Raw genomic sequence first — 18,651 nt, 5'->3', positions numbered from 1 at the left:
TGGAATGGATGGTGATATTGAGGCTTCCAGTTAGTGCAGAGTGTGTAGGCATAGCTCCTGTCATAGATTCATAGGTCTTCTCTCCTTCCGTTGGTCCTTCGTTAGGGTCAGGAGCTACTCTGCCAGGGGTTTAAACATGCGAGACTCCGAGAAGCTGAAGATGGGGATAAATCCCATTTATCATTCCACCAACACTAGGAGTCAATGCAAGATTGTTCCTGACGCTATACTTCCTGGCCACTTGTCCAGTCAAGTTTTCAGTGCAAGCAGTGGAGGTTCTACTCCTTCCCTGGGGAGATGTGACCCAACACATCTCACCAGTATGACAGTTCACTTTACTAAGTATAACTCTTCCTTTCTTTAATTTATCCCTTAAACCTTGAACCTGTCCTTCAGAGCAGTGCGTGCAGGTAGCCTACGGGAGGTAGTGTATGAGTGAGGCCATGCAGAGCACGTTCTGGATGCAGGCTGTGTGCCTGGGTCCCAGGTAAAGGACAGATACAGAAGCTGACTCTTCATTAAGATTAACAGAAAACCTGCCTCCCTGGGGTCATCAACACCATTGGCCTGGGAACACACATACTCTCCCTCCCTCTGAAGTCAGATCCCTCATATAGCCTGAGCATATCTGAGAACTGGTTGCAAATGAAAGCATCCAGGAATGGGCTGGCTCTGGTGTGTAGGGCACTCACTATAGGTTGTTCCAAAGGCACTGGATTCAATACTCTTCCAGGTGTGCTCCTAATACATTAAAGCTGGTTTATTCTGCTGACTTTCTCATCTACCATCTGAAACTAGCCAGCTGAAAACAATCCCTCCTTACCAGGGGCTGGTGGGAGGAAGGGGGGGTGGGAGACATGTGAGGCTAATGTGTCAGTATGTACAGTTTAATTGAGAGAATGGGTGGTGCTTCCATCTCAAACACAAAGAAAACTGTTTAACAAGCCCCTATAGGCGGCTGCTGCTGCCTCTTAGAGAAAACCTTACAGCTGGAAACTCCCCTGAGAGCTTGTTCACTTTTCCAAGCTGAGCGCGGTTCTCTTTTGCCTTGTGTTACACGATGCCCGTGCTCAGTGCAACCCTCAGTGCAGGGCGTGAGGACACTGTCACAGTCTGCCTGCCTCTCCCCTGTGCGAACTGTCAGATGCAACCCAGAGAAGGAAAGCGTTAATTAGAGCTGTGAGGAAATGGAGCAATGGACTGTGTCCTCCTTTGCATCAGATGCAACTCTAAAAACCCCTCTGAGCTGGGAGGGAATAACGGGAATGTCTGTCCTTATCCTTATGCAAATGAAATGGAACCCCCTCTTTCCCTGGAAGGAAGAGGATCAGGCAGCTTCCAAAGTCTGTCTGCAGCTTAGACTTGTCTAGCTCTGTGGTGTGGAGCAGTGGACTGACAGCTGAACTAGGGAATGGTGTGCAGTTAAAACCAGGGACGGAAGGGTTACTTATTTCTCACCCTCACTCCTGAATGCACTATACAGCGTAGTCTCACTCTGCATGCACTAGAACTACACCGCTGCCAAGGATTCTGCCTTCCCAGATGGATGTATTGATGTACATATTCTCTTCAGAAACCTGCCCTGTCTATTCCTGTTGATTTTGGTGGAAAAGCTCCGTTTAGCTAGGTTTCTATAATGCAGGAGGGAGCGTTAAGAGGTTGTAGTAAATACAGGTCAAAAATAGACTCTGGTCTGATCCAAAAGACAGACTTTCAAACCTCTGCCTCCATAGGATTTAAATAATGAATTAAGGGCAACTCAGCACTTAACCAGCTGCTAATACTGCTTAAACAGAATAGTTTGTCCATGCTGAACATGTCCCATCTGTAATAGGTTGTGCTGCCTTTACTGTTATGCCATTTTCCCTTCACGCGTTTCTCTTCTCTTTGTAACCAGAGATCTGGGGCTCGGGGCGTGGGGTTGGCTTGAAGATTGGTTTACTTTAAAATGTTTTTTAAAAGTTCCATCCATGTGGTTCCCAGACTCTTCAAGCACCTGCCAGTTTAAGCAGATCTAATTGACCTGATCAGCAGCTGGATACTCTGGTGATGGACACTAGAAATGGTACTACGCCCAGGTTCACATGTCACTGTAAGACTTCATTACCCTCTTGCCAGCACACATGTATACAGGAAGACTTACAAGTAAACAGACCCATTTACAACCAATTGTCCTGTTAAATGGGAGCCATCGAGATTCCAAACCACCATTCATGGCCCACATTTTGCATAACTACAATAGGACCTCAGAGTTGTATTTTATATTCCTAGTTTCAGATACAAGAATGATGCATTCATACAAATAGGATGAACACACTCAGTAGATAATAACTTTTGCAAAGATATGTTACATGGCATATTAGCATAAAACATATTCCAGCTATGTCATATTAACACTCATAAGCATTTTTCTATAAAGCGTTATGGGGTGCAACGTCACAAAGGTTTACTGTGTCTCTAACTCACAGCTTGCCCATACCAGCCAAGCAGTCTGTGTAATGGAAAGGACGGATGTGGCTGAATGGTCCAGTGGCAGGAAGTTGAAGCTAGACAAATTAAGACTGGGGTTTTTCTAAAATATCTGGTCTAGGAATTATTTTGGTGACGTTCTCTGGCCTGTGTTATAGAGCAGTTCAGACTAAGATGATCACAATGCTTCCTTCTGGCCTTGGGAAATTAGGGTTGAGCCTAATGCGGTGCCCTCTGTACTCCTCTGTGCTTAGACTCTGACATTATGCATTTCAAAAGGGGAGTGATTGAAAAGTGCTTTAAGCTAGGAGCAGCACAGTGCATATTGGGTTAATACAGCAAGGGCTTAGTTCATTATGCTTATACCATATAAACTTTCTCTTTAAATTACATTGGCTTATCAGCCATACACAATGAGTAAGGCTACGAGTTTCTCACTGAAGTCATGGATTCTGTGACTTTCCATGACTTCTGCAGCAGCTGGTGCTGGCCCAGGAGCTGCAGGGACACGGAGCTGGGTAGGGAGCCACGCCAACCATGTCCCCAGTACCAGTGGGGGTCCTGGGCCATGAGCCACGGCCTGGCCCTCCCTCCCTCAGTACCACGGGGGTCCGGGCTACAGCCTCTCCCCCAGTACCAGCGGGAGTCCCAGGCCACGCGCCATGGCCCAGCCCCCCTCTCCTCCAGCAGCAGAGGGTGTCCCAGGTCACCTCGACCCCTCCCCCAGCACCTGTGGCGCCCCCGGACTGGCGCCCCCGGATTGTCCCCTCCCTCGCCCAAGTTTTAGTCATGGTAGGTATTTTTAGTAAAAGTCATGGACAGATCACTGGCCCGTGAATTTTTGTTTACCGTCTGTGACCTGTCCATGACTTTTACTAAAAATACCCATGACTAAAATGTAGCCTTAACAATGAGTATGACACATTGCATTTCTTTCTGTCTGACTTGGAAATGCTTGGAGCTGGAGCTCCGATTGTTTGCTGTAGCAGGATGCTTGCCTCCAGTTCAAGGTTACTCCTGGTTTGCTGCCATCTAAAAATAAACTTTCTCTTGCATCCATCACTAATTCATAAAGTTTGTCTCCAGGCGGATGTTTTCGTGCTATACTCAGTGGTAGGGCAGTGCTGCAGCATTCAGCCTCTCTCTGCCCTTCATCTGTGCAGTTAAGGTAGACTGGCCATCCCTTCCTTTGGAGCCCCTCGGCATTGCTCATTAACTGGCCAGAGGGGTCACTGTTCCCAGGGGCTGTGTGGTTCCCAGTGCTGCCATCCAGTCTGGTTCCCTTAGAATGGAAGTGTCAAGCTCCGACAGTAGCTGACTTGTGCGTATCCTTGCTGAGCTCCATGTGAGTGGAGCATCGTAATCCTGCTTGACATGTACCCAGCTTTCTTTGTAGAATGGGGCCATCCTATAGCTCTTCTGGTAGAGTCTGGCTTCCCTACGGCATTATCTGTCTTCACTATTGGACAACTACAACGCACCACAGTGGTGGATACAGGTGGGGCGGGGACTGAAACATTTTCATTTTCTCCTGTTGGACTCCTGCCCTGCAACTTCCCGGGGTATGTCTACACTGTGTTTTAAAACCCTCTGTCACTGAGTCCCAGAGGCAGGGGCTGCAGCCTCAGGCTCGCGCGATGGTGCTGAAAACATCAGCACTGTATAGATGTTGTAGCTCCAGCTGGAGCTCAGGCTCTGAAGTTCAGGGAACGGGTGGGCTTCAGAGCTGCAACTCCAACCCCAACGCCTACACTGCTGTTCTTAGTGGCATAGTGTGAGCTCCGCAAGCCCGAGTCAGTAGACTTGGACTCTGAGACTCACTCTCAGTATCCCCTCCCTCCCTAACCTTCACCTGATGTCTTTAAACTGCAGCTGCATTCTACCAGTATAAGCCTTTTGATCCATGCAGCACTGTAGTGTTTAGGCATCAGAGAAACCCATCAGGAAAGGCTCCCATCTGCCTAAAGGAGGTGTTCCCTGGCTTAGGTGGCAGGAAGCAGAGACTGCTTTTAGCTGGGGTAGCTTTACAAAGTCGGGTCTGGATCCTGTGTTGCCTTGTTATGCATGCCAGGTGCACCTCATCACGTGTGTGTTGCCTGAGCTGCCAAAAAACCCTGTGTGTGCTGATGTTCCATTCACTTCAATGGAAAGTTGATTTAAACAGCAGCTCATCATAAAGCAGGAGGGCTCCAGCCACAAAGAAAGCGAGTGGTGAGAAGTGATAATATGGGCCTGTATTCTTGCCCCTGGCCAACCTGCAGGGTGTTTTTTTTCCTGTCTCACACAGATAGATTTGTAAGGCTTTACCAGTATCCACATACCATTTTGGAGCTAAGCACTGAGATTCCTGTCACAGAGAACTAACTGCAAACAGTACCGTGAATGAAATGACCTTGAATCGGGAAGTGACTTAAGCTTATTTTGGCCCTAGGAATTTGAGAATAGCAGCTCCTCCATTGTCTGATATATTGTAGAGTATCTAATCCTTTTGTGGCTGGTAGGGGCCAGAGCAATCCATGCCAACCCTCAAGCAACTGGGGATTGTAAAGCTGGCTGCAGGAGTTCCACAGGATCCTGCCTGACTAGTTACAGAGGAACACTTGAGGCTCGAGCTCTCTGCATGGATCCCAGACGCCTTTGATGAAAAAGTCTTACCCTGGGGTTGATGCAAGCACGTTGGCTGCTGTCCAGGTCTTCTGACAGATGCTTTGTTTTTATTGCTCCTGGACAGTCATTTTCCTGTGATGCTGCTGGCTTGCAGATCTCTCAATGTGCTGTTAGAAGGGTTTATAAGAAGACACAGTGAGGCAGAATTAACCAGAACAATTCTAAGGAAAACAGACGGATAATCTCCTCTGTAATCACGACCATTCCCTGTTGCAGTTCAATATACACACAACTCTACTGTCAAATCTTTTCATTTGAGCATTGGAGACAATCCTCGCCAGTGCTTCATTTGTGCCAGGGCTGAGCCCCGGCACCTCTAGCAGTTCCTAGCCCCGGCACTTCTATGTCAGTTATGAACGTTTTTTTTTTTTTAAATTGCTTGAGCCCTGGCACCTCTTTCATTACAAATTGAGCACTGATTGATCCTCACCTACCCTACCCAGCTTTTCCATTGCTGCATTTTGAGGTGGGGTTGGGTGGGGTTTATGAAGACCTTCAAGAAGCTTCAGAAAATATGTTTCAGCAAAGGGCTCTCTTGCAGAATACCACAGCAAGTTTGAGAAATCTGTGGCAGGAGTTCACTGCATGCCTTACTGCCCCTTGTAACCACTTGAGCTGTGTGCGTGCCATCTGATGTCAATAGAGTCCCTCGGCTGAATTACAGTCTTGTATTCTTACAAAAGAATTGTATTAATGCTATTTTTCCCCCCATCCGGCCATTGTTATGATCCTAAAAAAAAAAAAGTCATGATTGATTATTGCCTCAGTTCTTCAACACATTGTAGAGGATACAGTGAGTGTCCAGTATCTTGAAGGGGACTAGGGAAGGTTGGAATGCCCCGAAACATCAGCCTATCATTCAATATACTGATAATAAACCGTGTACTTGCTTCTGTATTGAGTGATTACACTGCTCTCAAGTCAGCGTTTATTCATGTTCCAGTATTGCCTTTAAAGCTCAAGCACAAACCAGAGCCTTAGTAGGAACACAGGAAGAGTCCAGCATACTGCCTCTGACCATGGCCCCCACCAGGTGCTTCAGAGGAGGATGTAAGACAATTACACCTGGACAGTTAGGACAGGAAATTTCTTCCCAACTCCAGGTAATGAGGATCGGCGACTGGTGCCTTCCCATACTGGGTGGGTACCAGCTAAAAGGAAGGACACATGACCACCCCACATGTCTCCTTTGCCCAGTGACTCCTCCCGCCCTGTGCCCAGCCCAGGGCCACAGCACTCTCCCTGTCCCACGTTCCGTGGGGGAGGAGGGGTGGAGGCTCTGTCCTTCTCTCCCTGCATCTCCTCTTTCTCCCTTCCCCTCCTCCCCCCACATGTTCAGCTGCTCTCCCTGTCCCTGGCAGTTGGGTGGGAAGTGGGATGGAGCTGCTTCTGCCTGAAAGAGCCTGGCTAGGAGGTGAGTGCGTGTGTATGTGAGAGCGAGCCTCCCAGCCAGGCTCTTTAAGGCAGAAGTGGCTCCATCCTGCTCCCCGCCCAGCTGCCAGGGACAGAGAGAGCAGCCGACCATGCCAGGGGAGAGGCATGGGGAGAGAAAGACAGAGAGCCTCTCCCTCCCCATTCCCCGCTGGCCCATCTGGGGAGTCACTTGACCCCCTCCCCGCCCCATATTCTCCCTACGCATCCCCTCTAATTGCACATTCCCATTATCCATACAAATGTCCAGTTCTTTTTTTTAAATTAAACTAAGCTGTGGCCTCAGTTATATCTTGTAGAAGAGAGTTTCACAGATTCATTCTGAATTTTGTTTTTCAAAATGTCATTGAGTGTCCCTCATTTTTGTATTATGAGACTAACTAGGAGTGCCTGGTTTACCTTCTCAGCCATTCAATCTATAGACCTCTATCCTGTAAGCTCTTAATCTTAATAATGCTGTAATATTTTTGGTTAAGCGTCATTGACCTAGACACCATCTCTGCCCAGGGAGTTTACAATCTGAAGAGTTCTGGACAAGCAGCTTGTGTGTGATGGTGTGTGTTTGACTCCACACTTCAACTGGATTCCCTCAGTCTGTGTGTAAGAGACCATTAGTATAGATTGCTTTTCAGGAGCATTAGACTTTATATGGTTCTTTGGCACCTTCTTCTCATGATACAGCTACTGCACTCAATAATGATCACCAGGTTTCAGTCAATTCCGTAGCAGTAAGATACCACAGTGATAGAATTGTAGTCTGTACATGCAAGAACAAACTCTGTATGGCACAAGACCCTTCGCAGATGGTATATTTAGATCTGGCAGGATGGGGGATTGGGTGAGGTGCTCTGGCAATGAATTAGAGACAGAGTGCCTCTTGTAGTAAATATGGCATCATTATGGAAATATATGTTGGACGGAAAACTTTTATCAAATCTACATTTTCAAGGCATAAAAAGTACCTTTCTGTTCAACTTTTAAAAAAAAAAACACAAAAAACCACACCTAGGTTTTATTTATATCATATGTATAAGTGGCCCAATCACTATCAGGTAGATGTAACTGAACATAGTATTTAGCCTTTATCTAGCACTCTGCACTTCCAAAGCACAGCACAAACATTAATGCTCCACTTCCTAAAATCTTCCAGATGGAATTGAGGGGATATATACTGTATTTCATTGTGACATATGCACTGTTGTATGGTTCTTCTATAAACCCCTACTGAAGCACACCAGCTAATTAAGATTCAGGAAAGGCAGTGGTTGTGATTCTGTGGAGCATTCACGTATAGCTACTGCCAGTGCAAATTGTGCTAGACTAGCAGGTTGCGGGACAGATTGATGCATGAGACAAGTGTATCCTGGAAAGCCAGCAGAATGCACACCTGGAGTCTTGAGCATTGTGTGCCGCAGTCTCAGGTGACTTTAAACAAAGTTAGCCAGAGCTGATCCATTGAAAATGGAAGAATGCAGACACAGTAGCAAAGAAACCTAGCTATGACATATTAACCATTGAAGCAGGAAGTATTTAAAGATGGCTAGAAGCATGGGTGCTTTTCTGGTTCCAGTTATTACATAAATTGTTGGAGGTGTCCAGGGACAGCACAGAGGAGATTTTAATTATTCACCTGTCATGTTTATTAGGAGCCTCTTAAGAAAGAAGGAAAAACCAAGAACATTCATTATGATCCCCAAATTGATTGAAAACGTATGTCTACCATGTTCATTCCCACCCTGCTTCTTTTGCCTCTTCCCTTTCCCCTGGAGCACTTAGCTGTTGTGTTGGTGTAGTTCAGGGGTGTGTCCTCCAAAGCTGGATGAATTGTGCAATTTCCATAAAAATAATATGTATCAAAGGAAACTTCAGCCCATCAAACTCCCCTGTCCCTCCCCCCAAACTCCCCCACACACACACACACACACACTCACTCTCTCTCTCTCTCTCTCTATTTTCCAAACTCTGTGTAAAAAAACATGAGGGACTGGATTCTGACATGAGTTACGAAACTGGCCTGTCTTCTCTACAGACGTGCATTCAAACCCTACCTTGGGTCACAGATGAAAATAGGTTTCCTCTTTTTAACCCTGGCCCCCTTTCATGAACTTTTTGTCTGTAACGGCTCTTTCTTGCGGGTTTAGATGTTGAGATGCCATCTGTGTTAGTGGTTAACATGTGATTGGTACTGGAACTCATATTCACAAGAAGTCCAAGATTAGACTAGCAGGCACAGTATATGTCAGAAGAGAGGTGCCTTGGCAGAGCTAGGTGTGTGCTTGTGAGGGAAAGTACAGGATTAGACTAATAGGAGATGGTGTAAATCAAGTGTGAGGTGCATTGACAGAGCTGCAGGGAACAAAAAATCCTCTCAAATGCTGCTTGTTGTGGGTTTTGTTTTCTTTTTTTTAAGAATGGGTGTTGGGAAATTAAATATGGCAACTGAATCTAGATTTCCTGAGTCTATCCTGTGCTACCTCACTGTGCTGTTAATTAATGTATTTATCATTGCAGTGCTCACAGGCCCCCATTAGGATCAAGGCTTGTTGTGCTGGGTGTTCTCAAACACATAGGAAGACATGGTCCTGGTCCCAAAGAGCGTACACTGGAATATGACTAATAATATGTGAAGAGTGTAGAGAGAGGGATACAGTCAAATACATGTAATGTTAGATACAGGTGTTTGTTTGTATTGCAGCATGCCAGCTGTCCTGAAATGCCCCTCTGCCTTGCCATCATTAATTGGCTGGAAGTCTTTTCTAAGCCTCACAGCTGAGATCCCTCTTTAAAAGGGAGAGGGTAATTGCCTACCTTCCTATATGTATTAAATTACTTATCACCTCAAACCAGAGGGCAGACACTTGGGAGTATTAATGGCTGGATCTATGGTTTTCTCTTGCAGACCATCAAAAGATGTGCTACTCTGCACTGGTGCTGGCTATGATATTCTCCATGGGAGAGCCGCTGCCATATCACCACTATGGTAAGAACTGAGTGCATAGAGGAGAGGGAAATCTACTGCCTAGACATCTTGGGGAGGTTCCTGGTGGCCAAAAGCTCTCCAGAGTGCTAGAGGGGGATTGTCCCTGCCGCATGCATGGGAGGAGAGAAAAAGATGCCCCCTACACCTTCTCTATTCCCTCTCCCAATTTTGCACCAGCACAACCTAGGAGAGTCGTTGTCCCAACGTTGCCAAGAAGCCTAAGGGCTTGTCTGCCCTTGAAACACTCCAGTGGCACAGCTGCGGCAGTGCTTCAGTGTAGACATACACTAGAATAACAGGAGGGATTCTCCACATCCCTGAGAGACGTAGCTGCTGTTGGAGAGGTTTGTGTAGGAGTCTCCTTAGCCAGTTCACTAGACTCCATGATAACGATGCACAATCTCTGAAGCCAGTGAAATAGGGAGCACAGAATGACTGTCTCAAAGCTTGCAGAAACATGTATTCCTCTCCTAGTATAACCTGGTGATTATTTCCTGCAGGTGGCCTTGTTTGCATGGGCTGCAGCACTTTCCTAATAGCTAGGCTAAAATGAATTACTACTAATGATTTGGATTAATTTTAAATAGACTAAACTATTGGGCAAGAATATAAATCTCTTCTTGCCCATAATGCTTATGTTCGTTGGTTGGTTTGCTGCTGGGACAGTAGCTAGAATAGAAATTTGGGAATGCATTTACTCAGCAAAACTGCTCATCGGGTGCCCTGCTCCTAGCACTGCTGTGAAATGGGCATCGTTTTTTTTCTGAGCCATTCACATCTCCTACCAAAAGACCTCACAGCTGGCCATCTAGTAACCTGGGCGTTACCTCCTGGGTGGCTGAAATTGCAGCTGATTTATGCTCACAAGTGTAAAAGAAGCAGGCGATGTCTTGCATCAGGGAAGGTAGCATGTTTGATCAGCACCAGATACTGAAAGCCCTTTTCTCCTCATGTACAGAGCACCTCAACTCACAGTTTGTCCAGTTCTTGTTGGATGTGATTGAAGAGGGGCTGCCCTCAGATACCACAGAGCAACTGCCTGACCTGTTTGTTAATGTCCTTCTGGCCTTTAATCTCCACATTCCAGGTCAGTGACACTACTTTTCCTCCCTTTCACAGGATTCCGGTGGTCTACAGGAGGGAAAGTTTCTTGACCTCCAGGCTGCACTGTACTAACTTGCCAAGCTCCCTTCTCTTCTTTATTCCCTCTTCTAGTCCTCCAAGCCTTCCGTTGTAGGCACTGAGCAAGGACCTAGAGAGAGAATGCCTTTGGGGGCAGGGGGTGATTTTAATCACCCACTAAGGAAAGAAAGTGTGTGTGTGTGAGAGTGAGAGAGACCCTGACTCCTCCATTCTCTGGCCAGGACTGAGTCGGCAAATACAACCCCACCTGGGATTCCAGGTGAAAATACCATTCTAAGTGAATGACAGCTTGTCAAAACCAATTAACCCCTTGGGGCAGGCCAAGCCATCTGGGCCCACATGATTCCTTCCACTCTTTCAGTCAGTTATTTTGGTGGGATTTTATATCGTGCCGTGCACTTGCGTGGGTTAACTTCATAGGAACATCTAACTACTTTAGTGAGCACGTATCAATATAATTGCACAACTACTAATCTCTCTCCTTCAGGTGATTGGCAGAGCTGCTACTTATCCCTGGCTGTGCCTCCTGAATCTCATTAAACGTAGATGCATTAGGGTCAGTCTCATAAACATATTCTGCTAGGCATCACTTTCTCCTGGATTTCTTGATCCCTCATCATGCCTACCATGTTGAGCTCCTTACTAATAGGCAAAAGATCTAGTCTTGTGGAAAGAAGCTTAACCTCTCCCAGCTGCTGCTGTTTGCAAGAGTTTTGGAGTCTGTAATCATTTAGAAGATGGAAGTGTAATATTAGGGCCTAGGCTTGGATTCTGCTTGTTAATCCTGAATATGCAAGATCTCCTGTTGCTATGTTGTAATTGTCTTGTTGTTTCCTTGCTGTTGTTCTGTACAATGCCTTTATCCTTGGTTTCATGGCGAGGGAAGGCTGAAGCAGCAAGGATATGCCCAATAGCTCACCCATTATTTTGTATTCCCTTTCGTTAACATTCAGGTAGTTGTGATTTTGTTTCTAATTTCATATGAAAGTTTATCGCACAGACACTGATTAAGTATGCTCTCTTGGTTGCTTTCATTCATTATCCTTTCTTACTGTTACCCAGTGCGTTTGCTGGCTTCTGTAATTAGGCAATAACACTTAACGGGCGGTGCATTTCTGGGGGATTATTGCCCACCTGGGGTGTAGCGAGAAGCTGAGAGCAGAGTGACGTGTTTTTGTATTCCGAGAACTTGCTAAATGATGTTCAGGCTCCTTATTAGTAGGTTGAATTTTTATTCCCAAGCCTTCAGAATCTATCAGAATATTAGAGGGGTAGTCGTGTTAGTCTGAATCTGTAAAAAGCGACAGAGGGTCCTGTGGCACCTTTAAGACTAACAGAAGTATTGGGAGCATAAGCTTTCGTGGGTAAGAACCTCACTTCTTCAGATGCAAGATGTAAGAAGTGAGGTTCTTACCCACGAAAGCTTATGCTCCCAATACTTCTGTTAGTCTTAAAGGTGCCACAGGACCCTCTATCAGAATATTAGCACTTCACTAATGCAGAGATAGTTAAAGCTTTCTTAGGATCTGTTAATAGATTACTCCTTTCAACCTGAAGGATCCTGAAGTACTTTACAAATTAAACAATATAGACCGGGATCCCTATCCCCACCACAGAAACACTTTGGCAATGTTCCACCCAACAGTTCAGAGCAGGAGGAGATGAATAAATCTGTATTCAAAGGAAACCTTAGGGAGGCAATATAACTCAAGTAAGAATTTGGCCAGGACGCTAGGATTAACCCATCTATTCTTGCAAAAATTAGATCTTCCTCTAATCTGTTTGTTATCTCATACAAAAGATGGCACTTTCTGCCTCACAGAACCCCTCTTGCACCGTGCTGAGGCTTTGAGGTCATTAGTGTGGTGCACTTCATCAGCACCTGGGTTTTCCTTCGGGGAGTGTTATACAAGTATATGCCCAGCCCTTATTTACTTTTGAGGTCTGCAAAGGTGACGGTCCACCAAGGTATTGCTGACCTGACAAAGTGAAAGAGATCCTATAGTGGGGTGGGTGGGTCCTCTGGCTTCAAGTGTTGGATCTAAAACAGAATGGAAGTGATGTTTCGGAGCATAAAGCCTTGCAGAATATTCCAAAGGCTGCTCTGATCCCCTGGATGGGAGCTCACCAGGTGCAAATAGAAAGTGAAATTCCTGTATTTATGCATTAAATTTGGAGGAGATTTTCTGTCCAACCCTCTGATGTTCTCATTCTGAGCACAGCAATGATTGTGACACCCCAAAGATTCCCATGTCAGTGGCGTGACGACAGGCTTAGAATTTTGTTTCTTTTCCTTTGCCGCTCACTTAAGACAACCTGAAATGTGTTGCAAAGAGATCTGTCATTGCTAGTGAGCCTGTTTCATCTCTTAGTTCCAGAACACAATGTGATCATGACTACGGTGAGCAAGCACTCCAACGTCAAGACCTTCACGGAAAAGGTGCTGTTGCTACTGAACAGGGGAGGTGAGTGTCTCTGCAACTTTATTACATTCCCAGCAGGTGGGAAAGGTTAATGGCAACACAGAGCTGGAGAGATGAGGCTGATATCATTGAGAGGTCAGAGAGTTAGAGGGGGCGGCTGGCAGATGAGCTCACCGCTTCACTAAGATTTGCTGCTCTCATACAAGTCTCAGTGTGAGGTGGACAGGGCTGCATTCCTGAGGAAGAAACTGTCTGAAATTAAGCCCTGCTGATGACATCTGCTAAGTAACTAATAACGGCAGGTGGACTGATGTTCTCTTGCAAGCCGATCCCCATGAGCTGAGATTAGTGCAGCCTTTTGTGGGAATGGCTAAGCTAGGCTTGGTAGGATTCGGTTTTAATCGAGAACTGTAGGTAAGAGTCTATTTCAGCCAACGCTGAAATCGACTAAAAGAATCAATTGGTTACAAGTGGGCGTGCTGCAGAGATCAGCTGTCCCCGGCCCCACTCACTCATCACCAGCCAGGAGTGCAGGAGCATTCCCCAGCAGGAACTATTCAGCAGTGGGATTGCCTCCCCGGGAGCCAAGGGCTCATCCTTCTCCTTGCAGTCCTGGCTGGGAGTCCCTGCTCCACTGGTCCAGAACCCCAGCCTTCCCCACACCTTGTGTCTGCAGGGATTGGGTGTCACCAGCCCTGCGGCCACGCAGGGAGCCCTCTGCTGAGCCAGGATGACCACAGCCTCCCCTGCACCTTGTACCCCAGTGTCTTGAGCCTCTCAGCCACACAGGGAGCCCCCTGCAGCCCACCTGTCAGCACTGCCCTAACCCCAGCCCTACCCCCCACAACCACCGAAATAAATATAGTTTAAAATAGGGAAAAAATCTTAAAAATAAGAATCTGTAAAAATTCTTCACAATTAGAAAACTATAACAGTTGACCTCTGCTGAGCCTACTTGCGGCACAGCAGTGTTATCTCCTCCGGAGAATGGAAGCCAGTTTTTCCCTTGTCTTCATGCCCCTCTGAGATGGCATTCTGTGATCTGCCTGCCTTTCTTGTCTGTTGAGCTCTGAATCACTCCCCTGATTGCCCATGCTGGGGAGCAGGTGCCCCAGGTGGTGGGTCTAGAGGGAATACTGTCCTCAAAGAACATTGCTTACAGGTACACTTTCCCTTTTCAAATCACCCACCTGATTCGCCAGCTCCAGTATAGTGTTAAATCCACTGTGTTTGTAAAGCAGATCATTAGAAACCCATAAAGCTCAGCTCCCAGTCAGCACAATGTCAAGTATTTCTACCTGTTTATCTGCCACTGCATTGTGCTTTTTAATACCTTCTGGAGCACTGGTATTAGCTTTATTTTGTTGACATGCTGTTAAATAACCCGTCCTGTGTCTGTGATACTTGTAGTTCTTTTCTCTGGCTTCAGTTCTTTTCAGGGTTGTAAATCATGGTCTTTGGACAACATCAGTCAGACTGCATACAGCCTCCGTGCTGTCCACCTGACTTCCTTCCAAAGCCTTTACTTAACTCTTTCACTGCCCGATCACCTAATGCTACCACCTCACCCTGAGCGACTGCAAAAAACCAGCAGGAGTTGAGACCCTTTGGTAGCAATAATCTTTTGGGGAGACTCCAGGCAGAGGAGAGGGGCCAGTGTACTTCAGAAGTCTCTCTGGGATGTGTGTGAATATTTTGCTCTGAAGAGAGTGGAGATGCTGTTGGCCTATTTAAACCTGGAGGCGTTTATTATTTTCTTGCTTCTGAGTAGGTTATTAGGCTGGTCTCCATGGTGAAAGCTCATTTCAGATACAAGCTTGGCTGGACTCAGGGGCTGTTGAGGGAGTTTTGCACCAAAATTAATAAACCAGGGAGAAGAAAATGAGTGTAGCTGCTCAGGGAGGCCAGCAAGTTCTGAGGGGTGCTAGGTGGTGCTGAAGTAATGAGCTTTCCCTGTGATGTGTTGGTGAAACACAAATAACGATTAATACTTAGACTAAGATATGAGTGTGGTCTCAGCTCAGTGCCCTGCAGAGCCGTCATCCCAGTTATGCAGCCCGGAATTAGGCACTGCACTTGCCGGTGCTCTCCCAGCATTCACAGCTACCGGGCATGGTGTAGTGTCTGAACTAGTGCTTTGGAGTAGCTGTCTTAGGTCAGGGCAAACATTCTCAGCAAGGCACATGGCACTCGAGTCCTGGCTCTGTCCTGGTGCAGAGATTCAATCCAAAGAAGGTGGCTAGAGAACTTGAACAAATGTTGACTATAGATTTTAACACAGACTTTTTTTCTATGACAACCTGCCTTCATCCCTTCTCCGGCTTGGCCCCCAGATGATCCGGTTTGTATCTTCAAGCACCAGCCTCAGCCGCCGCATTCGGTGCTGAAGTTCCTTCAGGACATCTTTGCCAGCAAGGATACCGCAAACATCTTCTACCACACAGACATGATGGTGATGATTGACATAACAGTGCGGCAGATTGCCGATCTCTCCCCTGGAGATAAGGTGCTGAGCCAGAGGGACTGGGGCTGGGATCTGGGAAGGAAGGGAGTTTTCCAGTGCAATGGAAGAGAAGGCCTTTTGCTACCCAAGCCGTGGTGGGGAGGAGAGGAGGCGGGTTCTAGCAGTGAAGCAGAATAGCCCAGATGAGTAATGGGTGCTCTGGAATAGAGTAATCAGTGATTTCTGGATCCCTTTTCTTTCCTGTCCTCTGCCTGCTTGGCAGAGCTGGCCTTAGGCCAAGCAACACACAGGGACTCCTTGGAGTTCCACGGCCCATTGCTAACTCGGCAACTCTAGGCCAGCCGGCACGCCTCAGCAACAGGACCAGAGAGTGAGGCAAGCCCAGTCTGCCCTTGTAGCAGCTGGAGGAATGACACAGTCCAGGTACTTGACTGAAGCCTCCTTTTAGGGAGTTGTTGCCAATTCTCTGTCCCTCACAGAGCCCCCACATTGCTGTCAGATCAGGCATTTCAGCCCTTGGGACCACTACAGTGATCAGGGAGCTGGGATCAGGTGTGAATGGGGAAAGGCATGAAAATTGGCCCCATCCATCCTCCATCCACTCACAGAAAGATATAGGAAGAGCTTACCTATGAGAATAATTTCTCTACGTTTCAGTTGGTGGGTTCACTCCCCACCTGGGGTAACTGGCTGCTGTCCCTTCCTTCTTGGGGACTCCCAAGGGACAGGGAGTTCCTTGCTTTAGCCCCTCCCTAAAAGTAGATGAGTGGGATCTGTTGATGTAACTGTTGTAAGTTGCTCTGGGAAAAGCATCAAGATTCCATAGATACTAATGAGTCCCACAGAAAAGCAGGTGCTTACGCTGGAAGCTCACTCCTGATGGTAACACCGCAGCAGCTGTTCCAGTGTTAATGCTTTTTGGAAGCTGGAACACTTGTTTATCTCATTTAAATATTGCATTGTGCTCTGTCTCCCCCCATTGCAGCTGAGGATGGAGTATCTGTCTCTAATGCATGCGATCATGCGTACCACACCCTACCTGCAGCATCAGCACCGTCTCTCTGACCTGCAAGGTACCTTGCAGCGCATTTTGGCTGAGGAAGAGGAGGGGCAGCAGTGCCAGATGGACAAAATGATCATCTGGGAAATGTATAAGGAGTTCCCAGAAATGTCTCCAGGAACCAGCTAACTGACCATCAGATTGGACTGAGAGAGCCACTTGGAACAAAAATGTCTCCTGTTGACACTTCTCCCCATCCCCTACCAGTCCTGCTTATACTTATTATTCCTCCGGGTGAGGCCTAGGGTTCAGACAGGCCCTTAGAAGTGTCAGCAATAGAACACCCCAGCAGAAAGCATTTTAAGGGCACTCCTGAGGTCTGGCCCTTTAGGAGAGTTGTTACCCTGAATGGAAGAGGACGATTGGCACTAGTGTCATGCTCTGACTGGGACAGGAAGTCATTCATCAGCTGTGTGGGTATTGTTAACAGGAGGGGACACCGAGCTTGTGAGGGACTTACCAACCTGGATGCTGGATAGCTTTGGATGTTTAGTTGTTCTGAGGTCCCGAAGTAAAAAGCATTTGCCGTAGAGGATCCCTTATCCCATACACATTTCTCCCTGCAGTTACCAAGTGGAGTAGGCCAGTGTTTGGAAGAAGCTTTTGTAACATCTGTTTTGTTTTCTGCTGCTAGTGCAAATATGCTGCAGTCCTGGCAAATGGGCTAGCTAGCTGCGTCTCCACTACTGTGTGTGGTGAGCCTTTCGCTTCCTCCTGACCCCTGGCTTGCTCTCTGGGTTACAACCCACCAACCGGGGTCCTAACAGCCTGGTCCAGCAACTGCTTTTTCCAGTCTGCTTTACATAGTGATGATTAAATCAGAGATTCTCTCACACTGTGCCGGCAGAGTAGTAACAGTTGTCCAAGCAACGTTATTCTTTTCAGAGGCCTCTGGCCTAGACACAGTGTGTCCTGCTAACTGAAACCTGCAGCTTGTCTCCTAGTGTCTTCCCAGCCTCTGGTGCGTCACACAGAGGTGTGTATTTGTTGCTAGGGGCATGGGGTGCTCTGTTCTTAAAGCCTGTGGATTTCTTGCCTTGAGCTTAGTAGCGATTGGTTCTGCCTAGCTGTACCTCCTCTCCATGTGCCAGTGGCCTGAAGGTTGCTTGAGCCTGGTGTCCATAGCTCTGCTTGTGAATATGCACAAGTGTGGAGAACCCGCTATATTTTCTCTAGGTCTCTAACAAAGTGGATTAATCTGTTTCTTATTTATATGTTACGGACGTGGTCACAAGCTAACATGGGTCTGTAATATCTATTGCTATGCACAGGCACTGCATAAGTGATTGCTCTCCTTTGCTGGAGTTTTGCAGTGTTTTGTGTAGATGCCGTTAGAAATGAAACTGGAAATACTTAGGCAACTGCTTATTAGCAGATGAATGAGCAAAACTTGAAGTCTGTGTGGTGAGGGCTTGGGCCCCAAGTGCGATGTGAGTGTGAAGCCCAGGAAGGGATCTTGTGATGGACCTGCAGCCTAAAGAGGGTGAGTGGATCATGAAATCAGCGTTGGAGCATTCAAGGCTAACAAATAGCCCCGTTAGAAACAAATCTATTTTTCCTGTCAAAATGTCTGAATGTCAAAAGGGAGCTGTATTTTCGTAATCACTAACGTAAATGTAACACACAAAGAAATAAAAATGTCTTAAACGCTGAGCGCCTGAGAACACTTCTGTTGCCTACTGTATTCGGTTACTGTCTGAGACTGTGCTGTATCCTTATTGTGGGGACTGAGCAAAGGCCAGTGCAAAATGGTGTGAACCCCTGTCCTTGGTTGTGTTCACTAAACGTTAGTGCACAGTATACGGTTGCTAATCTTTAAAGGGGAGTTACTGTAATTCAAGAGCTGATTTTCAGACACCAGAGCCCCAGGCAGGGAAATACATGAACCCAAACCCAACTCCCCTGCCCCATCTCAATGAAAGGATGGGCAGAAATGGGGAGAGCTAACTGTTCTGGCCTCTGGACATTTCTGATCTGAGTAGGAAGGAGTAAAAGTCTGAGGGACAGTGTCGGG

The 18,651-nt window shown here is 46.8% G+C and overlaps 1 protein-coding gene across 6 annotated transcripts in view; it reads left to right on the top strand.

Annotated features, from left to right (window-relative positions):
- NCKIPSD (NCK interacting protein with SH3 domain) overlaps positions 1 to 18,288 on the top strand; it is a 93,832-nt gene extending 75,544 nt beyond the window's left edge. For 4 of the 6 annotated variants that reach the window (XM_024104972.3, XM_042849807.2, XM_042849803.2 and 1 more), the window contains 5 exons: positions 9,467 to 9,547; positions 10,506 to 10,634; positions 13,063 to 13,155; positions 15,447 to 15,619; positions 16,563 to 18,288. In XM_024104972.3, the coding sequence (XP_023960740.1) occupies positions 9,467 to 9,547; positions 10,506 to 10,634; positions 13,063 to 13,155; positions 15,447 to 15,619; positions 16,563 to 16,766 (680 nt within the window). In that variant the 3' untranslated portion in view covers positions 16,767 to 18,288. The remainder of the gene's footprint in view (positions 1 to 9,466; positions 9,548 to 10,505; positions 10,635 to 13,062; positions 13,156 to 15,446; positions 15,620 to 16,562) is intronic. The other 2 variants (XM_042849805.2, XM_042849806.2) reach the window with 2 other exon arrangements.
- The last annotated feature ends 363 nt before the right edge of the window (positions 18,289 to 18,651 follow it).

Source organism: Chrysemys picta, chromosome 7, assembly GCF_011386835.1.
Source record: "Chrysemys picta bellii isolate R12L10 chromosome 7, ASM1138683v2, whole genome shotgun sequence".
NCBI lineage: Eukaryota > Metazoa > Chordata > Testudines > Emydidae > Chrysemys > Chrysemys picta.
The sequence above is the reverse complement of the archived record's forward strand: the minus strand, read 5'-3'. Positions and strand labels throughout refer to the sequence as shown.